The sequence below is a fragment of the Anopheles moucheti genome, chromosome 2 (genome assembly GCF_943734755.1).
Source record: "Anopheles moucheti chromosome 2, idAnoMoucSN_F20_07, whole genome shotgun sequence".
Classification (NCBI taxonomy): domain Eukaryota; kingdom Metazoa; phylum Arthropoda; class Insecta; order Diptera; family Culicidae; genus Anopheles; species Anopheles moucheti.
Genome location: NC_069140.1, coordinates 26,347,575 through 26,374,741, shown reverse-complemented (window position 1 = coordinate 26,374,741; position 27,167 = coordinate 26,347,575). Strand labels below are relative to the sequence as shown.

The window sequence follows — 27,167 nt, the reverse complement described above, 5'->3', positions numbered from 1 at the left end:
AATATAGCACGCCATCGTTCATCCTTTGCACGATTTCTTCAATACCTTGGCCGGGTCAGGCTATCGGATGTTTGGCAGCGGTACAACATTGGGCAACAAAATGGCTGTGTCGCAGTGCTGCCATTCCGTTCCAGACACTTTACCAGCACACCAAGCGATGGTGCGCAGCACGATGATGAAGAACGATAGTGAAACGGAAAATTTATCTCATTACTTCCGTCCGTGACACATTCCATCCAAGCAGCCCAAGGAGCACCAATTTTCGCTCCCTTTATCCATTATAGCTTGATGTGTTTTTTTTTTTTTGGTTTTGCCGTTGTGTTGGGGCTTGTTTGTTTGTTGATTGCAAAAAGTCTGAACAAGTCGAGTACAAGATTTATTCAACCATTGCAGTGCTTTCCAAGTCGATTACGTCGGTGTCATAAGCAGGATGTTGCTAGGCAGCTATAAAACAGTGTCCTTTTTGCTGGCCACACACACACACACAGACACAGACATACACGCATACAGAGTTTTATAACATTCGAGCGCAAAGTTGGCAAAACATCATCGTTGATGAGCTGTGCAGTAAGAGTATGTCCCCGGTCTCGACGTCGTTATCTGTTTGGCGTCATAGGATTCGCCTGGCAGCCACATCCGAAAAATGTGGGCCCCCCCTTTTGTCATGAGACCCCCCCCCCCCCCCCCATTTGGCACGCCTTCATGTCTCCCAATACGGCCCGGAGAAGCGCTCTTGTAGTCTCGCCATCAACCACTTTCTACTTCGATGCCACTTTCTATTCGTTTTTTTTTTGGTTTTAATTTTTGCTTCACAAAAGCTTTTCACCTTTTCCTACCTAAACGGACGGATGTGCTCGGTTCGCTTTCTTTTAATCAATTTCGCCCATTCGCATTATTAACGTTCTAGGTGATGAGCCGCGTTCGAGCGTGCCGCTTTCAATTCGCCCCGATACACCGGAACCGGCACGCTGTTGTTTGTGCGAACAAATGAACATAATTTCATTCCGACTACTGTATTCCGCGTTCATTTATTCAATCACCCCCTCTTATGCTTCCCTATCAGCGAGTGTGCTCACCATATTATTACTTCATTACAATATAATAATAAAAAAACACACTGATTGCGTTATCGCGCCCGGAAAAATTCGCCCCGCAAGGGCGCTTGTGTGGAAAAAAAAATCAATCAACACCAACGCGACGGGAAATGGGGAAAAGTACCCGATTTATTTGTTGGAATTCTTATCTACTTTCCCTGATGTAACTACCGGCGAGTGTTGTACTAGCAAGCTCCCTGTTAATGGGGCCCGTGTACTTAGATAACAATCACATTGCAATCTGCTGTTTGTTGAGCTGGAATTGATTGTTGCAGTCAACAGTGTGCTACGAATCAATATTACCAAACCGCGTAAAGTGTCTCCCGCGGTCCAAAACCATTGCATGTCTTAAAAATATAATTGCTGACCGTGGTCACCTTCAAAAGAACGGCATGATCAAGGGTCAAAGTTAGTTTGGGTCATTAAATTAAATTACTTCCATCTTCCACCGAAATGGCAGCGAACTAAAAACACATAGTTCGTCTGCTGAAGATGAAAGTTGCTAAGCAAGTGCTTCCTTGGATTCTTACCGGGAGGAAACGTTCAACCTTTCCCAGGTGGCTGCCAAAACCCCGCTTCCCAGAACGCTGATTAGATTTTCCAACAAAGCCACAGTGTCAGCCGGAGAAACTTCACACCCAACAGCGCACCCGATCGATATACGGCTACGTTCGGCCTCTGGGGCTGCCGAGTAGCCCAGTAGCGTCTCGCCGACAAAACAAACGAATGGCTGCTTTCGGGGTGATACATCGGGCGTGTAATTCCCATCTTTTTCGATCATCTAAATCCCATTAATGTCGCACGCTGAAAAGCATGGGAAAATTGCTTCGCACCGGGGCGCAAATCCTGCAAATGGAACGGCACACACGGCATTCGTGTTGCCGTGTTTGCCATCGAACGAACATCTCCATGTATCCAGAACATCACGCACACACATACACACTTGCTTCAAGTGGTTTGGTTGATCCTGTGTAGCAACTATGGGACGCTGTTTGCATTCACTATACGCCACATTGTACATTGGGAATACTTTCTCTCTCACACACTCTCTACATCAATCTTCCTACAAAGGGTACGCGTTGGCAAGTTTGTCCTTCCCACGATCGAACGTACTTGACGCGAAGAGAGAGGTATTGCAGCACACGAAAAACTGTGCTAGGTTAGGTTACGGCTGTGCTTCGCTAGCTGGAAATGTAAAGAATGCGAATAATACGACACCAGCCCGTTTTATCGGCGTTCACCATCCAAATAAACCAGCGATTGCCGTAGTCAGAGTTCTTAGTTACAACTGCTGCTGAAGCTGCTACAACCAGCTGTATTGATTTGCTTTCTTTAACTTCCGCCCTTTCATGTAGTATTCAAAGCGTCTCTCAGCCATCTTAGTCCCTTCTCCGTGCATTGCATTGTATTTAGAAATCGTCCAACTTTTGCTAAAAAGGAAACAAAACAAAACCCGGTAACTTATTCAAAACATGTAAATCCCTTATCCAGGTGTACACATTTAGATACTGGCAAAGTCTGCAAGGAGGTTGGATGGTTCTTTCAAACCCTAACCTCTAGGAAACTCCTCAAAAGAACAAAATGGATTCTCCGTACAGCAATTCCGTATTTCAATATAACCTCTTAAATTTACCAACAAAAAAATATAAGGAAAAGGCAAGGAAAAGATTATTGTTTGTGGAAATGGTAGATCCGATAACATATAAAGAGACTTTCAAGTGGTAATATTAGGGAAATATTAAAGAATTATTTTTAGGCAGAAGTCATACTCGAACTCTTCGATAGATCTTCTTCACACGGATGGGGAATTCACCGAGAAAGATCGGTACAGCATCAATTCGCTATCCACTATTTAAAATTCATTTCCAATTCTATAACACACACATATTTACACAGCGCAAATATGTATTTGTTTATCAAAATAAATAAAACAAACATAATAAAATATACAATTCATATAAATGATGTAAGAAAGTTTTAATTTGCTTTCTTCTGCTATTGTACAGCTTTCGTGGAAATAAATGAAACCCAGCATGTATTTAACTTTCAATCGGTGCGCATAAACGCAACAATAAACAAGCTTGGTTCGAAGCTTTCAACGTTCTACCAGGAATTGCGGTAATATGCAAGCGCTACACAAGATGTGTTTCGTATTTAATTACATCGTGTTGATAAAGAGAGTGCCCAAGACACATACAACGATTTTCACATTGATACAATGAATGACATTACCAGGCGTGTAGCATGATAATGGGAGCTTTTGCCCGATTTGGTATGAATTTTCACCTGCACGGTGGCGTAAACAGCTCGGCGGCTTACATTTTCTGCCCACTACTAGTTATTACGATGTTCCCAACAATGGTTTCAATTTAGGTTGCTGCTATTATTTAACGCATCCATTGGTCACTTGCTCAAATCGATAAATTAGCGGAAGCCGTTAAGCGCACGAGGATTATTTATGTTGTTAATTAAAAGCGCTATAAATTAGCTAAAATTTATAGCTATTTGTTATCCAACCGCGAAGCGATTAAGAGCAATTTCGAGTTTCATTTGAATAATATGATTACTGTCACGCGCTTTCCATGCTGCTTTTTCTCCTTACATTTGATTTCATAGATGCAGAGAAGCTTAACAACATTCGCTTGTAATTCAGAAGAATCAACTGCAAACAATTGCTCTACCGAGCACACAGTTAAACTATATTTATACTTTCATCCTTGCTGGTAGCAATTTCCCCATGCGACAGCACGGTGTGACGGTAACGGCCAACCCCCAAACAATAACTTTGTTACCAAGAAAGGAGGAAAATGCTTCCATCATTGCTTCAATTTCCGGTGATTCAATTTGCATGCCAATGGCACACCGTCATGGAAACCCAGTTATTGCAGCAGTTTGGCTTCAATGAAATGAGGAGAGAGAGAGAGAGAGAATGAAATAAAACATATATCAACCAAACTCACCTATTTTGTTCTTGAGATCGATGCATTGCGATATGTGGGGAAACTGGAGGATCTTGCGCCATTTTTTGCTCTTTCCTTTGTTGCTGTCGGAGCCTCCTGTAACGGCAAGAAGAAGAAGAAGAAGAAGGAAAAAAACATGAGAAAATCAACCTCAAATGATGTGTAGATAAAACGAATGAATTGAAAAGCATTAGGTAAAATATTCTCATAAATCATATCGACACGTGGAGCGTGAAACACGATGCAAGGGTCAACAAATAGTTCACAATGAATATATCACAAGTTGCTCCGCTCAGGGGAAAAAAAAGGTCCTTTCGTCCGTTTCGAAGCACATTTTTTTTCCATTTTCCCCATTGCCCCCATCACTAATGGTACCCGGTGGAAGAGATGTGAAGAAAAATGAGAAACATGGTTCAAACATTAACACCAATTTGGTATTGAGACATAATTTACCCAACCGAATCTCGTGTCACATGTGTCCCTTTCGGAAGGAAGGATACAATTTTGCCAGTTGTTTTTTATTTTATTTTTGGTTCACCATTCTTTATGTTGCTTCACAGGTGCAATTCGGGTTTTGAGTGTCCGTCGTAGAACCCGAGAGCCCAAAAAAGACATCTTCATTTCCAGGAAGGATTCACCGAGCGGACAACCCTCCCTAGAACATGGCGTAGGGACGACTAAGTGGTGAAAGGTTTGGGTAAATATTCTCCCCCCCCCCATTTCCGTGGCGAAAAATGGATCGTATTTATGCGCAGCAACGCTAAAGCCGGGTTAACTAACAGAGCTTTGTTTGAACTTTGCCCAAAAACGAAGCAACAAGATCACTGACATCATGCCAAAATTTAGGATGCTCCACTAAATCGCCATATTGGATTGGGGACGGTGATGCGGCACTGTACATATTCTTGCAAAATGTTCGAACATGAGTGTTTAGCAGAAGAACGAAAAAAAAAACAACATCAACAAAACACAATCAACGACCGTAAACAAGGACCCCACAGAGTAATCAGACGAACCCCGCGCCCTGTGGCAAACAGGCGACGACAAGCCAGTAATTGAAACGGAAACAGAACAACATTCCACCACGGGGCAGGAACCGATTGAGAAGTGAACCCTCAGGGAGTTAGAGAATAAATTAAATATGAAAACAACCTAAAGCGTACAGTGAATGTAAAAAGTAAAGTAAAAACATTGTGTTAAGAGCTCGTTTAAGAGCTGGGGGTTAAGGAAACAGTAGAATATGCTTTATATTAAGTAGATCATAGACACTTAATATAAAATATTCTTATTTTATATCTCATAATTGAATAGAAGCATGTACTAATGTCAGTGTTCTGGAATAAAATTTAATATTCTTAAGGAACTCCCCGAACTGACTGCTGTACAATGCCTACAGAGATCCAATGCCCTTAATGTTTCTCGCATAAAACAAATAGGTTTGTTAATTGTTATTTTGGTAATATTCAATCTTTTTTCCCATTACCACTTGGTGCATCTATTCACCTTGTGCATATAGCTTGAAGTGGTTTGATCTACTAACGATCACCATCTATTGCCACCACCAAACAACGAATCGTTCCCGACGAAAGCAGGCGAAATACGCTGACACACACACACAAACGTTGTGGCCGCCTGTCCCGCGGGCAATTACAAGCACTAAATTGACATAGCGTACCGTAGCTAACCGCCTCCACTGCACAACAAAACCATTCGCCGTGGTCATCGTGGAGCCCCACGTGGAGGCCCGTGGGTGGTTTTGTGTGCCATGCTCGAGTTAGTCACACGCTTCGTTAGGTTTTGGAGCAATTTCATCAATCAGCTTTAACGCGGCACAAGCGCGGATGGCCGCGTAGTGCCACAGCGGGAAAAGGTTTCGCGAACCGAAAGTGCTCGGTCACTGTGTAGCGGCGGGTCAGTAACCCTCCGCCGCTCCACGCGGACACTACGGCGCGGTCAATCTTTCACGATGAAAGTTTCAAACCATCCTGGGGGTTACCGTTTTTGACGGGTTGTCATATTGTTTGGGAGCGCTGCGGTGCATGTGCAGCACGTATCGGACTTGGCGAAGTCACAGAATCACAAGCGAGATTGGATTTTTTGAACCACGTGTGCCTGTTTTTGGGGCACGGGACGGGAAATGTCGTTTAGTTCGTTCAATAGAATCAATTGTCTACTGCAGACCATGAAACCCCCATCGGCACGGATGGACCCCAGTTGCGGAACCCGAGCTTTCATGTGTATCAGTTTCAATTCTAACCCCTTCTAACAGACGCAACTCAGTCACGCCCGGCAAAACCCGGGCTATTATGTTTTTCAAAATTTATCAACCATCACCATGTAGTGCACGGGACAAGACCGACCGGCGGGTTGTTTATCTGCTCATCCACATTACCCGCTTCCGGTTTGGAACAGTTTTACCCGTTCGTACCCTTTTGAAAAACGCCAACAGCAACACTCGAAACCCGCCGTTTCGCAACCACCTGCACACAGTGCGAACCGGGCACCACTCACTCTTGGCAACGGCATTTATCAAAGCAGCGACGATATTTAACGATTGACTGAACGTGAGCCTCATACAAGCATGAAATTCTCGATCGATTTTACACTCCATCAGACATGATGTCGCGCTTCGAGATGGTGCACACACACGCGCCATGGGACGGAAGCAACCATATATCCTCTCTGCCGAAAACCCGGCACACGAAAGTGATAAGCGGGTGTACAACAGCATGCAATCTGGCAAGGGGACACGCACTGACGGAACACGGAATATAAAACTCAAATCCTGTCGTAATCTGGTGTGCCGGGTAACACCGTACCAGATTGCACGGCGATGCTTTCTTCGATGGTTCGAGGGAATCCCATTCCAAAACCCCCCTCGAAACGATCGATAACGAATGGGGAGCTGACGCTGAACTGAGGGACCGGCGAGGACACACGGCAAGGACTGGGTTGTTTTAAAGTCCCATTTACACACCCATAACCATTCGCTGGTTTGGTTTGAATATGCGACACGGCATGGTGCCCCGAAACGATTATCGATAGCTGAAGAGAACACGAGCAGAAAGATAGATAGATTTACTTCCACCTGACATTACAACTTCAGACGAGATCTTTACACGAGTTCCTGATTCTTCTTCGCCTAACTTTCCGGTGGCTGGAATGGACAGGGTTTGCCTTGGGGAAGAAAATGTCTTGAAGAATTTTGGACATAAAGGACAGAACTGGTGCTATCCGGTAGCGATTTCTAAGCCAACGAGAGCTCTTTTACATTAATGAGGTGTTCGTGGAGTTCAGGATTAAGTTAAAGATAGCTTTTTTTTTGTACGCCTTTTGACATTTAAACACACTTGTAAATGAATTTTAGTAATAAATTGGTCCAAGTCTTTTGAGGTCTATATATGAAGATTCGATCTACCGCTCATAAAATGTAAAAAACAGATAAGTTTTTTAAAGTTTTTTTACGAGATAAGCTAGATTTTCTCATATTCTAGGATTGGTCGGAATCATACTCTAAGCCAGTTTTTTTGTATGCATTTTGACGTTTCCTACGGCTTATCCACTTACAGCTCCCAATACAAATGACAACCCAAGTTAAGCTTAGGTATAAAAAATTGGAATCTTTTCCTAATAAAAGCTTCGGTTAGCAGCTCAACAAATCTCAAAACAAAGCATTTTGCTTGCTGATCTAAAAATTTATCGATTTTTCTCTAATTGTGGTTTCACAAAAATGATCCCTAATGTCATTCTGTATGTCAGAATGCTCTGCCTTTCACGAATCTGATCAGAATGATAAAATGTGATAATAAGTTACGCTGGTGAGGTCGTTTATAGTTATTGTACTGAACTGAATAAAGTCGACTCAAACTCGATAACATCAATCTAAAGCTTGACTGTTTGACAGGAGCTGTCAAAAAATTTTAGCTTTCAAAAACCAACAAATCTGTGCGTTACTCAAATTCGATTGACCCAATCGTATTCTACTATTTTCTTTTGCAAAATTTTAAAACCATTTTCTATTTACGAAAGGAGAATCAGAAATAAACTTATTGCTGGGTAACTACCAACACAAACTGACAGTTGAGTTTGGTCTCACAAGGTTACTTATTCGCTTTTACAAGTCTACAATAGTCAATAATTTTTTTTATTGTATAACCATCCATTCTTATTCTAAAACTTTGTTTCGATAAAACATTTTCCTTATACTGTCCCATACGGTACACGGAAAAGAATGGAACATTCCAATGATTTATGACTAGCAATTTTTACAAACCGTCCATTTGAAAACTTCGTCGAATCGCTGGGTACAAAAATAATATCGCAACGCATCAAAGCATTGCAGACAAATTGCCCAGTGTTCGCCAGTTCAACGCGTTACATACACTTCTGTTCGATGGTTCGGGGAATGTGCAAACGCTTTTCCAATTTATGCACGAACAGCGAAAACTGCATCCATCTGCATCGCCGTCAGCGATCGTCGCCGGGCAAATAATGCACATGCCGGAGCACAATGCACGTCCCGCCGTCCCAGCGCGCGTCATCGGGGTTGTGATGGGAACAGTTTTGCCGTACCACGTACCACGTTACCACGTCCAAACAAATTCCTACACTTCTTATCTTCCACCACCCCGCCGCTACCGTGCCGAGACGTATCCGACCGCAAGCGATCGTTCCTGTTACAAAACCCCGCGAGAGAGGTTTGGTGTAACGAAGTTGATTTTTTTTCCAAATTTCAAACTGTTACAATGATACGGTGCATTGAAAACCGCAATGCTTACTAAGGGGAGGGTTGGAAGCAAACTGCACAACAACGGTACAGCGTGAAAAAAAAACAACTGCGGATAAATTTCCATTACAGCTTCGAGCCGCCGGTATGACGTACGCCGCGCTTACATTTGAATCACGGCGAAAGCGAATCCATTTCACAAACCCACAGCGCGTGCGATTCTACGTCAAACAGCTCGGTCGATTGGAGCCTCGATTGCAGGAATCAAATTTCGATTTGTCGTATCCATTGTTGGCAGGTTTAATGCACTATTGCATGCTTATTAAAATGCACGCAGCTAGTGGAGAACGCTTGTAGTGACGGTGAGATAGTAAGTTATCGGCGGACACTTAGACTTCGAGGACTTAGACTTAGATCATCTCAGAACTAGCGGATTAGAAAAAAGGACATACACAATGGAGCTAGAATAGGTTTCAGCTCAGCTCTTAGCATAAAGTCGAACAGGTTCCAGGTGTTGCGTTACCGGCGAAATTGCACCTACGCACATCGAAATGTTTCACCTATTACGCCACACTTGCTGCAACTTACTGGTCCCGTTATGCCTTGGTTGACAAGCGGCATGGTGTGCGAAACAAAGCTAAACTAACCACGAACCTTCTGGTGAATGTTTTGGCTTTGGTAAGGCACGTTTCAACTGCACGCAACCATCGGTCACAGTCACACGGTTGTGCGAAACGGGAATAGAACTGTAACGAGCGTGCACTTGGCCATGGTCAGCGGGTCACACCAAAAAAGGGAAACCGTACGGTACAACACAGGCAACCCCCCCTTTGGTACCGTTACTAAGATGGCCAAGATGTGCAGGAAAAGCAACTCTTTTACCTCTATACTTCCAACAAATTGCATTCGAAAAGTGTGGTTCCAGCATTTGGAAGTCTAATCCACTATTGGACGTATGTTTTTGGTAGCCTTGATTGAATATTGGTGATAAACATCCACATTTATTGATTGATTGCATTGGCGCAAGAGGTGCCGGTTTTGGCACGACAGGACCGGTCCAAAATTCCATCCGGACCAATCCTCCGTACGCAGGACAAACTATCCGGCTACGGGTAAATGATAGGAAGAAAATGAAGTCAGAAAGAAAGTCAGAAATGATAGGACCCTAGACCTCTTGAAGTTGTTGTGCTGATAAAGAAGAGCAGTAATATTTACATCTTTCAATTTCAAGATAATCATAATACTTTAGTTAAAATATAATTTGATATATTTCTTCATTATTCTACAGGGTTTATGAGATGATAGAACAACGCAAGCGCCTTTCACCACAAACCCAGCACATGATATCACAATCGCAACGCAGCTTACAACACCAGTACGACGGTAGAAGTGATGTACAATCCGAGTAGTTTAAACTTGTCCTATGATGGATTGATGACGATGATTGTTAGTAATGTTTACTGTATTTTTCATGAAATACAACATGTTAGAAACATATTTAATTCGATAAATGCAGTAAACATTTCTCCGGATCAAATCAAACATCGTTTGAATGTCCGGAAATCCTTCAAATGGTGATCCGTTTTACTGGTTTTGTGGTAAGCTGCGCTGCCATTGTGACGTCATGTGCTACGCTTGAGGTGGTAGGCGCTTGCGTTGTTCTATCATCCCAAAAACCCGTTTTTTTGGTGTACTTGTAGTATACCAAAACTTACTAAGGTCATATCTGTTGTAGATTGGGTAATTTCAATTACAGAATTTTTCAAGCTTAATCTGAAAGTTGGTACCATTTTATGACTAATTACCATTAGAATTGGAATTTTTCCATCTTTCTTGCACTTTCTGCAGATGCAGTTGATTTGTCAAGCTTTTACAAACCCCCTTTTTTGTACTAAAACCGAAAGTAAAGTAAGATACATATCACCAATCATTTGCCCAAAAACCCCCTTCAGAGATACATAACATTAGAAATATTAGAACATTAGAAACTCAGAGCAATGACTGGAATTTCTTAACAGCTTCGTACCCAATAAATACACCGACCCAACGAACAGCTTTAAGCCCAACTAACAGAGCAATTCAAAGGATTCTAGAGACACTTATAGCGCACGTTATGCACTCATCGTACCCAGAAAGTAAAATCGATACCGTCATGTACACCGTGTCTTCAGTAGCCACACTGACCAGCAGGGCTTTGGACAAGCACAAATCAACAAAATGCAATTTACACCACTAATTACAATTTCCTACCAGAGGGCATCTCGACTCTCTTCGTAACGCTGCCCTGCAAAACTGCCACCGAGCAAGGGACAACGTTCAATGGACTCTTAGCGCCAGAGCGATGGCACAATTTCCTGTCCCACTTATTTGCATCTCAATATGCTGGTACACGATCGTAACGAGCGGCATTGTGACATCTCGTGGTTCGCAAAGCACACTTTGTTAGACAAAAAAGAAAGCATAACGCAAAGGAAAACGTCGCCGTAATCTGTCCTTTACCAAGATCCAAAATCTTGCTCTGTACGCCACCGTTTAGCGTTTAAACTTTGAAGTGATAAAAGATAGAGCCGACCGTGCGGGACCATCGTGGTTTGCCTGCCGGTTTTCTTTCCCCGGTCGTGCTACACAAAAGGCCACACTTTTAATTATCCGAATCAAAGATGAAACACTTTCCGAGTGAGTTAACGATCCAGCGGATAATTAAGAAAACTTTACTAATGACATTTGTCACACCATCGCCCGACCGGGAGCAAGCGGCACGGATCGGATGCCCCGGGGGGGTCTGATCTCTGTGAGATCGATTCACACACCACCATCGCGTATTCGCAACGCACTAAAACGCACCGAACATTACAACATTATCCTTACAACTTCCCGTCCCCATCGCTGTGTAAGGCTCGGTACTACATTTGCGCGACCCTAAGGGCACGCTGACAAGAGCACAAATCTTTAATTCATGAAGACGTACACACTTAATTATCCGCTTCGCGAAACTGCACCAACGCCAAGGTGTATTTTGCGCCGTCCTCTTGCTGGAGGTCGTCCGGTTAGGGACGCGGTACGCAATCGCCCCCTGTTCACTCAGCTGTCAACGGCTGGGGGTGCGCGCAAAAAACACGCTTCAATTAAACAATGGTGGAGCGAAAGGGCATCCACGATGTTCTTGTACATTTATTCTTCTCTCGGAACGGTTTTTGTGGGTCTGCACTTTTTCCTCAAACGTTAAAAAATACCAATTTGTCCAGCTGGCAGTAGTTCCAAGTTCGTTCCCGCTTCAGCTCACGATGCTCTCCCAGACACTCCAAAACCTCCGCCACGATTACATAGACGCGAAAGCAACGGCGGACACGGTTGCGGAGAGCAGACCGTCGTCGGCAAACCTCAATCTCATCATTACAATTTCCGACCGTTTTGACCGGTCGCCAAAGACTCGCGCCGTTGATTGGAGGGCGATACCTTTAATTACCACCCCGCCGCCACCATTTGCCCACGCTGATGGGCATTACCTTTTGTACAGGGTACAAGGCGTGAGGGCAAACCCGAGTGAAGAAAAAGGAGTGTTCTCACGGTACGACAGCGACCCACCGCCTGGCCACAGACGACTTCGGGTGACCATCAGCTCAGAAGAAACGGAACGCAATCACAAACAATCGGCGTTGCGCCGTGTTATGGTCGTAAAAAAAAATAGGGCAGCATAAATAGTAGTGCGGGCCACATGAAATGATCGTTTCGTTAACAGGCGTCACTAATTACCACCGGTAAAAGGTACTCCCGTGCAGTGAATAAATAAACGCGCCTGTTGCACTTCAACACACTCGGGGCCCTTTGCTAACACCGAGGAGATGCGCCAAGGCGAAGGGCTAGCTTGTCTATACTTCAACTTAGCGCTGGAGGGGACCATCCGCGACTCGGAGGTGGAATCTTCGGGGACCATCTTCTATAAGTCAAATCAGATTCTGGCATACGCTGATGACATAGACATGACATGACTACTTTCAAAGTCGTCCAAAAACTTCTCCTATCTTGGGTCAATAATCAGCTCCGACAATAACATTGATGTTGAGATATGCCCTAGGGTGCTGGCTGCCAACTGATCTTTCTACAGTCTGAGGAAACTTCTCCTCATAAAACACCTGTCGAGACGAACGAACTACCTAGAACCTAGAACTACCTACCGTACCTAGAACTTATATAGTACCACTGCTCACATACACCTCTGAGACATGGAAGTTGTCCAAAGCTGATGATGCTCTGGAGGATTTTCGGCCTAGTTTGTGTGAAAGGATAATGGAGGAGCTGCTATAATGACGAACTCTAGGAGCTGTACGGCGAACTCACTGTCGTACAGCGGATTAGACTCGCCAGGCTCTGGTGACCCGATCACGTCATGAGAATGACACCGGACGACACAGCCCGTAAAGTCCTTTTAGGTCGTCCACATGGAGAGAGGAGTCGTGATCGGCTCAAATTTGAGATGGAGTGATGCGTCCGCCAGAAAGACCGAGATAATGAATTGACAGACTAAGGCCCTGGACCGTGAGCGGTTTAGAGGACTACTTCAGCAGTCCAAAACCCCGAAGCGGTTGTAGCGCCGGATAAGAAAATAAGTTACACTTTCCACAAGTGGGATGGTAGAGGGCAAGACATTCTGGAGCTTCATTTCTATCAATTAACGGCTAAGTATTCGAAGTATCTCTGAATTCTAAGCACTATTTCCGAACTAATTTCTTTAAGTCAATCAGCAGATTCTTAATTATGGCAAACTCACACGAACAAGTTGCTTGTAAATAAGCTTCCTTATTTGATTATGTGCAGATAGCACATACTTATGACCAGCGTCGCCTTATAAAGTCCAATTTTTGCCTACCCTAACACGATTGTAAATTCAAATTGGACAATTTACCTTCGTTCCACATTAACGCATTTCGGGACATTTTGTGGCACAACAAAAAATCCATTTCGTATGATTATTGCATTATTCTGCGTCTGAGTTCTGGCTGTAACCAAAAGCTTGGAGTTTTCATCTACCAATTGCATAATGGAAATTCTTGGCAAATGGATCGCGCAAGAGCAATTTACAGTTTCCCCGTCTGAATGGCAGGGCACGAAGATTGGACGATGTTTGTCCACCATTTTGGTTCGGGTTCCGCTTATCGACCAAGTAGACTGCTCCACTCCAAGACCCGTATATACATTACCTAAAAATAGAGCCCGAATCCTTACGAACTGCACCCAAAACCGCCGTGTTGTGTGCCACAAACCATTGTCCCGGTGACAAGAATGCTGCACAGCATTATGCGCATGCTGCTATTTTTTCCTCGAAAGAAAAAAAACCAATACGGTTCCAATACGTCCGTTTGTGCGACGAGTTAATCGAATTCACTTTCGATTATCGGAAACAACCATCCTCGCTTGTCGTTTGGTTCATGCTTGGCCGAGCGTGGCCGACCGCACTGCTGGCGACTCGACCAAACGGAAACACGCACAAGCGATAGCGGATAGCCTGTACTGGATGTCCTTTTACGATTTGCCACACTGTTCCGTTTTATTTCGTGCATATCAATGAGTCCCACCGCGCACTTGTTTACTTCGGCTTTTGGGGGGATTAAGGGAGACATGGACGCAATGGACCCCCGCGCGGACTGAGAGTTAGTATCATCACTTTGCGAGATGAAATCTTTATTCATTTCGCAAGCGCAAGCAAACCAAACGATCATGGGTGCTTAAACCGTACGACAAACAAACGGTCCACTCTAGTTTCTTAACGAATTTGCACGTTTTGCTTTGATTTGTGCCGCCCTTTGCAAACAACACCTTTAAATCGGGCGCGGGGAAAATACATTCTAGCTGTATCGATCGACAACTAAATTTCTGTTGCGAAATTTCCGCACGGGGCCCCCGGGTGTAGCCCCCGGGGTCGGTCTAAATGTTGCACTGTTTACGGTTGCCACACGGTGGAGTGGTGTTTGACAAAACGAATATTAGCATCAATTTTCACCAATTGATCAACGGAGAGCAAATTGCCGGCCTGCTCGCAACGCGGGATCAACATCAATACGGCAAAGATAACATTTTACGCCTTGTGTCTAGCGTGACTCTCGTGCGTGGCTAACAACTAATCCCAAACTGTGTGGAACCATCCAAATGATGGTTTAAATTTTCCGGTATTATTTTTATAACGCACTACCGAACACCGATGTTGTTTTCTGCCTCATTTACATCGGATCGGACGCGGCGTTCGGCCGCGTAAAACGGCAAGCGCACCTCTCACAAAGGTGTGATAAACGTAGCAATTTTCCTAATTATATCGCTCTACCACCGGCGGCCAACGATGCTCTTGGTTACGTAGCGCCGCGCGTCATCAATGCCCGGCTGGTACACGTCCAGTTCGCCATTCACTACCGGAGCAGATGCACAAACGGGCCCCGGTGTCGTGCCGGTCACACACAACGCCACCCAAGCACCCAGCAAGTCTCGCAACGCTTCGCAGGAGCAGCGAGCTAATCGAATAGAAAATGTGAGAATCAAATTATCATTTTACGAGGCGGCGGCATCACTATCGAACAGGAAGGAAATGGACCCAACGACGGCTCGCACAACCACTCGGTACAAGGAGTTGGTTCGTGTGTTTTTTTTGTGTGTTTGGTGTTTGCTATCGAAAGATGCTGTAAAGCTGATTTTGGCTCTTCTCGCACCGATCGCACCAGTGGCGGTGAATATGAGGTGTGCGCACACAGCGCTAGATGTCCTCTCGTTCCCACACCAGACGATGGCTACGGTAAACACTCCATCTACCAGTCAATTGAAAAATCTGTGCCTTACCGGGGCCCGGATTGCAGCATCAAGGCGCGACGGTACGAATGCCAGGGTGCGTATTTTATTTGTATGCAAAACAAACATACGTGTACCGCGTGTCAAACCTCGTCCAGACGCTGGAGAATGCTGGAACGTAGCTGAGCGGAGGACAAAAAATCACACACACACGGCACAGGGTTTAGAAAAGGTGCGATTGACGTTGCGAAAACGCGTATGATCAGCTCCAAGCACCGCAGCAAGCCGTCCGCAACACCGACGTCATTCGGAATCGGATTGCCACCAGGGCCACCGTGTGCTGGTGATAATGTGACTGTGGTGGTGGTGATGGTACGAGATGATCACTGGCAAGATGATACTGATTGGTGCGCCGCCGTCCACCGTGCTTTGCACTTTGGATTCACAGCCGGTCCCCGTAAACCGGTACGGGGCGGTTTATGCGGTCGGCTATACTTTGCCACATATTTACAAACTTCGATCCTCCTTCGATCGCTTTCGGGTAGAGTTATCAAGTAGAGCAAGGAAACAGTTGATAACTTGTGGTTTTTTTTTGTATTTAGACGTCCGGATGGATTATTTGTTGTGGTTTAAAACGAAATACAGGGTTTTACAATTGAGCTTTGACTGGCTGCCCACATTTTTTTCTTCTTTCCACGTTAAGAAGCACATTAATATTAGCTATTTTTACGTTTATTTCGAGGAGAAGAATAAAGTTTTACTAAAATTTTTTTTTTATATCAAAATATATCGTATTTTTGGGAAAATTTGAAATTTAATGTAGTAAAATTTCAATTCCACATACAAAACTAAAAGAACTGTCAAAATTTGTAGATTTGCGTATCTCAAGTGCCGCCTAAATCGGAAAAAAGACTGTAATCTCATCAGCCCGAATCGTGACAGCTTTTTTGGTCGTATGTTTATAACCCCCCTTGTCAAAGATTGACTTGGATTATGCACAGTGTAAACGAAAGCAAATGGTTTCTAATCAAAGCCAATCTTTCAAAGGTGGATTATAAACATGTGGCCAGTAGCAACTAATCGCTACTTTGCTGCCGTTATGGGGTGTCTGTTTTGCATCTAAAAATATTGGCAACCAGTCAAGGCTGAATTGTAAAACCCTGTAATAGCTATTTCCGCAGCAGTTCTACGCATCCATCCTAACGTAAATTTACGCTCCACAGTTTCGCTTTAAACTCCAAAATTTCCCAATACATTCGAGGTACCTTGTTACAAAATTGTCTCTAATTGTCCAATAACAGCAAGTACCATTCCAATATTCCATTCCAAGCGAAAGCGGTACGACCGTAGCCAAAATAATAATCTTATTCCTGTAAAAAAGAAAAACATTCAACACACACGACGCTCAAAAATATATCTGTGATCCCGGAGCTTAGGGATCACGCATGCACAAACATTACGTACAAAATAAAGATTTCCAGTATCTTGCGTACAGCTCTTACGATCATCGTGGCACAACACTAATATTAGACGCGACTAAAACCGCACCATCACTACGATGTGGCGTTGCGAAGTACACCGAGGAACGGTCCCGAGGAGGATGGCGGATCGCCAAATAGCGGCGCTTTGTTTACTCACAACCAAATCACATGCCAATCTCGGGGGGCATGTGGCACTGGGAATAAATAAAGCGAACCCGGCCAACCAGAGCCCCGACGTCTGTGTGCTACGGTGTTGTTTAGGTCAAGATAAGCCCGGGAACTGGAAATAGCGCTTATTATCACTTATCTCGTCAGTCAGCCGGCGCGGGCTTATGCCTGTCACAACCGTTTCTCATCCCGTGACAAACAAACGGGGACCATGTTCACAGGGTACGGAGGAAGTATAAAAAGAATGTAGGAAAAAATAGAGCGGACGATAGAAAAAATTGTCCACGTTTTTGATTATTTTCGAATTAATTGGGAAATGAGCGAAATTGGGGTTATTAACAACTGCCATGAGGCGGAGAATCGAATTTATGCGGTCTAGAAACATAAAAACTAACCCAGATTTAGGTTGAGTGACAAACAGTCACAGTACCCACTTCAGATTAATTCATTCCCATCACCGCCTTTTGGAAAAACCTAATAAAACAGGGCAGGGAGATTAATTAACATAATTGAATGGACAATTAGCGAGAAAGAGCGAGGTTGTCTTTAATCGTAATGAATGGGATAATAAAATAACGCTGCGATAAACTACTTTAATTGTAAATAATAGAATTAGAAATGTTCAGAGTCAAATATCTAATCACATCACCAAAACAATAACCACATCAGGACGCGCTTTGGATTCGCCTATAAAACTGAGAACTTGTTCTCATCCCCAAGCACTTCCCATAAAGCTCGTCTCGCAATTTGTTTTCCAACGTTTCGTTACATATTGCGTGTCACGGACAGGAGGCTTGATAGATTGCCATACCTGACCTTGCCCCACAGCCAGGATTTCTGGTCATTTGAAGCGATAAACCAATCACCGTTCAACCTCGCGTACCAACTCGGACCATCACGCAATGATTCGCCCTTTCGCTTTTGCACTTTGAACTGCCTCCTCCCCAATGTCCTCAAAAACCAACAGTCGAATAGAAAACAGAAAAACAAACAATCGACCCCCCCCAAAATGGTGGCCAGTGTTGCTGGCTCTCCTGTCAATCCTGTCAAAACAACACATGCCAGTCGTTGCGTAGTGTGCTACAAGATTTCCGGATATAACAATACCGGACAACCGACAATCTCCATCCCAACCCGTATAACAAGCCAAAAACATACATCTTCACTCGTGTTTCGTGACCTCCGGGCTGTGTAGCGAGTGTAGCAAAAAGTGACCCGCACACGAGATGTGTATTAAAGACATCACCGCCACCCAGCAGCGTGAAAATAAAAGGGAACACATGCCTCGTCCTTTTTTGTTCACTGTCGGGGTGGAACTTGGGGTGTATTTGCGTGTTCAATCTCACTACACAAGTGCGATGCGATCATGGCGAACGCGCCGACGCACTCCATCACCGTAAGCGGACAACTTCATCCCCATCTGTCAATGTCGTGCGCTGAGCCCCCGGACCAGACTGGGACGGGGGACCAGCTGTCAATGTGCAGCAGCGGATGAAACGATCTCGACCACCTTTCGCCACCCGGGCAAGGCAAAGTGGGCTAAACCAATCAACAAATCGCCATGTTCTGCCCGCTCGGATCTTTCGCTATCAGATTTGGTGTTAGCCCACTGCCAGCGTTGGGCGGCCCATTTCATGCTTGTACATATTACACGGAGCCATCCTTAATTGTTTGCAGGTAGGTACGGTATGAGTACTGCACCCATTGAAACGAATATTGGTTTGGCGAATTACGTCTTTTCTTTATAGCATCGTCGTATTAATGGCCACCGATACCAAAACTATTTATGGGTTCTACGCCGCTTTTGCTGTGTGTGTGTGTTTTTTTTTAGCTTGGCAGCTGTTTGATACAGCCCAATACGTCTACGTCATGCGTGCGACGTCACACTCTCGCTAAAGGGTGTAACGTTTAGTAGACCGTCCATAAAACTAGGGCCCACACGCACACACATTACGGGCGATATGACGACGCCATGTGTCCTGTTTGCACAACTGACGAGAGCTTTCGACGAAATAATTACCCTCGCGCTTCCTCTTTGCCGCCACTGCACACCCTGGTCGCGTTGTATCGATTACGCCATATCGGATCACTCACCAGGCTCTATATGCTGTCCCGGATGTCTGTGTCCGAGACCAGGATCGGACATAAAGGACACCTTTGTTGCAGACCGTGACGGTACGCGGGCTGGGCGCTATCCGTTTTCCATACGCACTCAATACCCAGGAGGTTGGGGCAGATTGGCACGGATGGATGCGGGGGAAGGCGAAGAGTGTGTCAACAACAACATCATACATTCCGGAACTGGGGTTAGTGTGTGTTCTTCTTTGCCCAAAAATTAATAACCCAACAAACTAGATCAAACAAGATCCACTTTCGAGCAGAAACGGGCAGCTGTTATTATTTAAAAGCGGCCCCGGAATGTGATGCGACACGAGCCAACGATGCTTCGCAGTGCAAATGAGCTACCACCTACTACCTTTCGGTTGGCCTGCCACCAACGGCATTCCCCCCCCTGCTGGAGTGTGCACTCCAGAGAATTAGAAGTCAAAAAGGTTAAATTATGCTTTAATTGATAATAATTGTTTGCGTTAGATGCTCGGAAGAGCCACCCTTAACCACGCACACATGCGCTAGCATTTACAGCGTTAAAAGGGGTCAGGGGTTTTAGGCTGGAAAAAAAGATTTCTAAACTCCAACAACGCGAATTCTTTTTTACGTAATTGGAAGTATGCGTTCTGAATGTTCGAAAATTCACGAAGCCTAAAGCTTCAGGGCAATCTGACAACAAAAATCAAACAATATTCTCGACAAATTAGGAAGTTCCAGCCCAAAGAGTCAATTTATTGCTAACACACATAAAGTAAAACTGTGTAGCTTTTAAGTTTGAAGTTTGATTCTGCATAAGAGAACTTTTACTTAATCAGTACCCATAGTTTATCAAAGTTGACTTAAGACATCGAGGCATTTTCTTTAATAAACAGTCCTGGGTTGCACACGAGGTCGTCCTCGGGTTCGACTTGAGAGTTGAAACTCGACCTATGGGTGCAGCGGACAGAACCACTAGACATATGACCATTGAACCGTCATCTAAGGTGGATGCCTGGAGAGCAAATATGAGGTACAATTCATCTTGCGACAGAACTCATTTCCGTGTATTCACTACGGCCGGACAGCAAAAAAAAAGTGCCTATATTTGCTTCCATTCCAAAGTACATAGCGCTGCGCAGCAATATGGGAAACAAACCCATAATGGAACGCAAATAACGCCAATGCGACGACTGTGCTACATGAAGGCTCATGAAGTCTCCGTCAGCTTCCCATTGCCAAAAAGCATTCGTTTCCTTTTTTTAAATACCAACAACAACAAAAAAACAGACCAAATACACAAAAAGACGTTCAGTAAATCAAATTTCCATGTAAAATGTAACTCTCGCTTGCTCGCTAGGTTATCCTTACGCACGGACAAACTTTGGCAATAAAATGAGGTTAAGCTGGTGCTGGTACATCCTGCTATTGACTTCTGTTCTTTGGAATGTCCTTTAATACTATTTTTTGCCATGGTTGAATCAGTACATTGCAAAAGTTTTACACACAGGAAACTTATTTTATGGCTTCTTCGGGCCATCTTTTGCCCGGTGACGCTTTCCGAACTGACCGCATATAACTTATACAGTCGAATTCAGTCAATTAACTGTAGCGTAGTTTGATTTCAAACCACTGTTTTATAGGAAATATTTTAACTTTAAAACTCTGCAGTGTATTCTATATTGATTAACTCAGAATTCTGTTGATGCAAGCTCCGATAAAAACAAAGATTCGACCAAACAGTCTTAATTTGATTCCAAAAGCCTCCAAATACATTTGATTCCAGTTTGCTTCCTACTAAGTAGCCCAGGACACTAATCGATGCTACACATTCACAGTGATTTGCACCGTGTGTTGAACAAACAGCAAAATAAACAAAGCATTCGACAAGACATTCCCACCCTTCTGCCCAAATCATCCGCTAATCGTTTCCTGAACTCCCGCCCTAAAAGTGCGGCCAAGAACGTGCGCACGTTTGTGATAAATGGGTGCCTATCAATCATCCATATGAAAGTGTGCGTGCGTATGGAGGGGAGGGGGGGGGGGGGGGGGGGTTCGATTAAAAAACCCCGATCAGCGAGAACCAGTTTCCCTTTCATCGGGGTCAGCTGGAAAAGCAACACCGTTTTAATGCGCTTCTCTAGCAGCACGAGCACATGGAACCAACCAATTTGAAAATATTATTTATCTCCGGTCTTTGTGAGCAAAGCAAAAATCCTCCTCAAGTTCCCGTAATGTGCGTTCGGCTGACGGAAACAAACCACCCCCTCCACTGAGTAAAACGCTGCAGCATTAATGGGATAAATCTCCATGCAGAAACAGCTCATAATGGCTTGTTTGAAAATACCAAACACACGGAACCAACAACCAAACAAACAACCAGACAAACAAACCGCCAAACAGGAGCAATCAAATAAACCACTCTCCCATCGCGGTACAGGGAATACAGACGGTAACAAGAAAAAAAACGATTTAGTAGAGAGCGAAGGGAAGAAATAACAAAAAAAACGAACACGAAACAAAATTGTGGAGTCCCAAAATTAGATCGTTTTTCGCGGTGCGCCAAAAATAGAGCGAACACCGGTATACGCAATCTAGCACACTTACCTTCACGCGCCTTCAGGTAGACCGTATTGGCCACGATATTCTCTAATTCCATTAGTTCCAGGTTGGCGGCTTTTTGTTATCCGAATGGCGACCCAAAATGTAGTTGTACCGGTACGGTTTGACCGGTATATGCCCGTTGCCGTTCCGTTCGCGATCAGCTGCTGCCGTATTATTGCTGGTCGCGATCACTATTCGTACCGGTGTGTCGTCGCGGATGTTTCCAACCCGGCGGAAAAAAATCCGAAATTCTTCAAAAACCGCCCACACCGTACCCGAGAGCTAGTGTAGGTTAGTGCGTGCGTACATGTGTGTACTGTGAGTGTAGGTGTGTGGATGTGTTGCTAAAGAGTGTTTTCTTCCACTTCTCTTCGATTTTGGCCGTGCTGCTGTGGGGTGGTTGAGCTGTGCGCCACCCTCGTTCGCTTTACTGGACCGATGAAATTTTGGGTACGAATATTTTTATTTCTGCAACACTTTCACTCGTAGGCACCGGGGGTCTCCCCCTTTAGCCGTGTGTCCGCCGATCCGCACCACAGAGACGACACACACCGAAAACACCGCACATTTGACGCCGCTGGGACGGTGGTGTGCCAGAAAGTGTAGCAGCGGCGAGTAAACGGCGGCGGCCAATTGCACTGCTGTAGGCAACAAACTTCTTTCCGAACGGTGCTCTACCGTCGATTTCTATCCAATTTAAGTTGCACACTCTTAGTAAAAGTAACACCTGGACACCAATACAACCAATCGGTGGATGCACACACCGCACATTCGATCACGCGATCGCGCATGTAACTGAACAGAGCTTCGGGGACCCTCGTGGTGTTGTCCCTTAGGGTGAGCTTATATTCACATACAATTCACATGCATGCATGTAGAAATAGTCATAATTGATGGAACTTCTAGCTGAAGTTGGTTTGCAAGTAGCATCGAGCTGACCGGGCACTGCGGAACTTTGGGCTTTGCGAAGAAGATTTTCCTTCTGCTGCAGAAAATCCACACTGATTTACGGTTTCATTTTTCCAGCAGTACAATAATATCTAAAAGGAAACGAAGAATAAATAGGAAGATTAGAATTTTTCAATCACGATCGAATATTAATAAGAAAACACAATAAATTTACTGATGCTAAGAAATCTTGTACATACAGTGCGTAACATAATTATAGGAGCAATTTTTTTTAACGTTCATAACCCTTCTTTACATTTGTTGGCCTAAAAAAGGCACACTATAGGATAAAAACTAAGCTTACTAAAAGTAGGATTTAGTTTTTATTCACATTGCTTAGCTCATTAATTTATTTTAGAAATTAATTAAAATAGAATTTCTTAGGACTATGTTTTTTTAACTTTTATTGTTTTTGCAGTACAATTTCTGTTTATAAATGTTTGGAATTCGAATTATAACAATAAAAATATTTTAGAATCAAACGAGTGATTTAATAAATAAGAAAAATCCACTCAGAGATCGAGATCATTGCATGAAATCATCAGACTTTAGAAAGAATGTTCGAACGTCTATTTATAAAAGAAGAGAATTTGGAGTATATTGTCCACTTTTTAAAGAATTTTTCGTACAACAAAATCAATGTATCCACCATATTGTTAAATATACTCATTTTCTACCTAACTCTCTGCCTGCCGGCATAATTATTCTACCATTACACGGTAGTCGATTAAACGCTTGTCTGGCTGGACCTAATGTTGTGAATATTTTACCAGCCTTTGAATGGCCATCTACCTTGACGTGCCAACACATTCACGTGGATGGGCAGCGAACGAAAGGCAATTACCTTGCTTTGCTAGCTCTCGTTCTACCAAAAACTCCCCAAAAACGCTTTCGTAAGGAGACACCACACCACAATGTACACCTTCTTCCTGCACTTCATAACGGCACCAAGCGTTTGCCGTACAAGCCGAGCAAACGACCCCTCAACGTCATCCGTCTGCAGCCTTTGACCCACCTCGTAATGTACAACCTCCCTCCGCTGTAGCATGACCCACCGGTACCACCGAGCAAACCCCTAGCGCACTGTACCGTTTGTATCGACATTGTCCGGACCAAGTTTTGCAACAAGTTTCGCCCGTGACGGGACAACATGCAGTGCCGGAGCAAACTTATGGCCGCCGGTGTCAGATGGTGTGCCGTGCAAAACTCCCCAACACTAAACACGGACGGACCCCCAGCCGGCTGGCAGGTTTTGTTCGTGTCTAGGCAGCAAACGAAAGGCAATACACTGGAAGGTTGTACTGATTTATCTATTTTTGAAACCTTGTCAAAGTGTCATCCAATCTCGGAGCGGACTCGGAGAGCGGCCGGGTCGATGAGGTGGCAGTGCTAACGTGCCCGGTCATAGGCCTCCGACGCGATGATGCTGACGTTGCGAGGCCCAGTCTGAACCATTCAATGCCCCCCCTCCCAACCAAGCTTAGGGCGAGGTCAGCGAGCCGAACTCGGAACGTTGGAAACACTGTTGCATTTACCTTGTCGGGTGAGGCTCCTGTTCGAATAATGCTTTGAAGAACAATCTTCTTTCGCTCTTTTTCGCGAACATTTGCTAAAACTCGTAACCTTCATGTATCCGGTAATTGGATTTTGCAACGGGGTCACGGGGCCATATTCTCTTATGATGTCAAACAAAGTGAATGATTATAATTTGAAAAGCCTTAGATATTTACATTAAACTAGTTAGGTCTTTTTGCAGTCCAAAGGCAACAGAAGCTTGAGAAGTTTGATATTGCGTTGGAAGTCCATTCATCATGGAGCCATCCTTTCCAACATTCCACCTGGCAGTGAAATCAACAACTACACTTTGGCGAGTCGTCGAAAAACCCTGATGTACAGCAACAACGGCGTAACCCTGAACAGCACCAGTTACGATCGTAGAGGTTCCGGTGCATTCTTGGCGTGGATCGTGGACTGGCCAGTGGGGAGTGTCAATCAATGCTACAAATGGGCAGCACCGAACCAAGCAAACCGTCAAGTTTTGAGGTGCACCCCGATCGGACACTCGGATACAATTCACATCCGCTTGGATCTCCACCTCGCTTCTCGCAAGGCTTCTCCCCTTCTACCCCCCGCACAACAGTACGGGAGGTTGAACAAGAAAAACAAATAACATGAGCAACTGTCCTTTCTCGGGTAGCGCATATGGATATGGTTCCGCAATTTGACAAGGGCTCCGGGGCGCAACGATCTACTCTACGCGCAATTGCAAGTGCAAGTGAGAAAGCGTTGAGGCGGACGTCTTGTGATCAACCAATTTATATATATATGGTCAAATGTATTGCAATACCTGCAACCAGGTGGGCAGCGATGTACCCGGGACGAGTTGAAACCAGTTCCAGCAAAGCCTGACATCCAGTATGGCCCAATCGGTAAGCCACCTGAAAATCTGGTCGGTGGCGAGCATCGGCGATTGTGTGATCGTTTAGTTTCTACTTTATTTCATTCCATCTATCGATTCCACCGCAGCAAGGTGGAAGGTGGATATTTTGAGCAGCTGAGAAAAACCAGTATTCGAAACCGCGCTTTGGTGTGCGCTCCGCAGATCAACTTCAAGTGGCCTCCGAACTGATTTTTCTAAATAAAAACGCAAACACTCCAATTTCGGAACGAGGCTAGGGGAGCATATTTACGATATGGTGTGGTGTGGCCCAGCCAGTGTGTGCCGCTGGTGCGTGCTGGCTCATTGGAGAATTCATGTTGAAATACGTGTATTGAAACGCTGACGGGTGCCTTATGGTGCCGTGTGCTGGGATTGGAGTTGCGTTTTATATCTTTCCGTTCCCTGTGAAGCACATCTTCCAGCGTTCCTGAGCGTTTCTGATCGAAAACTGAAGGGGACGTGCTAGAAACACGGACATGCAACAATATTGAAGATGTCCATTGCTGAAAATAACATTCCCTGTAGTGCAAAACAATATCCACGAGTATAACATTTACTATTATCATATGCATTCTATTTTCGTGATCGGAGATCGTAGGATAGAGCCGCATTTAGGACTCGCTAGGATTCCTGTAGCAAGGGATTGGTGGGTCATCCGACAGCTTTGTAAAATTAATCATCATCACTAAGTTTTTAAGTTCAACTACGCATACTCGCAGCCATTTTGCGGGCTCTGCTCAGGCTGAAATAGATCGCAGCATAGTACATTGTAGGATTTTAGATTTTGAGGTACTTCTAGAATTCTTCTCATTTACGGGCTCATGTTGAGGATGTTGAATCTGTTTCATGTTCATGTTCTCAACGGACACACTGAACGTGTTGCAAATGTCGAAATGTTCAAATCAGCATCCAAGGTGAGAACAGAAACCATAAACGACTCTGATTTTGAAAGTTCGGCTCTAAAACCCTGTAATATGCAGAATAGATAGTTAGTCTAAATAGAAGATGATATAGAAGTTAACATATACTATTACAATATAGCATTGGTAATTGTAGGCCTTGGTTCTCATATCGGATATAATTACACATGACAAACGGGATATCCAAGCGATTGTTGTCGATTAAAGCACAAAACCATACAAATAAATCTCGTATTTGGGACCAAACAAATAAGTTCAAAGACCGGCCGAACAATTAAGTTGAAATAACACAACATTATGAAATATATACGAGGTAAAACTTAATCTTACAATCTAGTAGTTCGCAGTCTAGTGGGGTGTCCCCCGAAAGGTTAAAGCGCTTACATACGCCGGAATATTGGTTTGAGAAAAGATCTGCCACCTTCAGATGAAATTTAATCCTTTCACCATCTTCGAACGTAACCACGCACATTAAAACTTCTCCAATTTTCTGACCCACAGGTCGATACTTAAATGTTTGCCGGGCAGGTAACGTTTGCGGGGTCACATGAAACCAAGCGGGAAAAGCGTTGCTACTTTGGAAGAAGTTTTCGCCCAAGGACTTACAGCGAAAAGCAACAATAAACTCCACCCTTATTGCTGGAAATAAATCGATTCGAAACAATTCACATTTGCATAAAATTGTCATAATTCATGAATTCCAAGATTCCACCCTGCAGCTCTTGGGATTGGCAAAATTGGAAAATGAGCTTTAGTTTTAGCATAACCATTACCTGGTGATTCAATAAATGCGGCGCAGATAATTACGATCGATGGAGCACTATTCAATGCAAGCCAAAAGTTCTGCGAATCCCGGTAGGCTTCGAAAAGATTGTGATTGGGGAATGAATTGGATGCCATGCTAAGTTGACTTTGGGAATTCTGAAGCTATTGTAATATGCTTCTATCTTGAATCATTTTTCAAACAATT

General features: G+C 44.2%; 1 protein-coding gene across 1 annotated transcript in view; it reads right to left on the bottom strand.

Moving 5' to 3' along the window:
* LOC128310141 (G protein-coupled receptor kinase 2) overlaps positions 1–22,505 on the bottom strand; it is a 41,262-nt gene extending 18,757 nt beyond the window's left edge. Inside the window, exons 1-2 of the mRNA XM_053046703.1 lie at positions 21,893–22,505; positions 4,055–4,150 (exon numbers count right to left, since the gene is read on the bottom strand). Coding sequence (XP_052902663.1) covers positions 4,055–4,150; positions 21,893–21,944 — 148 coding nt within the window. The 5' untranslated portion in view covers positions 21,945–22,505. The remainder of the gene's footprint in view (positions 1–4,054; positions 4,151–21,892) is intronic.
* Between the last annotated feature and the right edge of the window lie 4,662 nt (positions 22,506–27,167).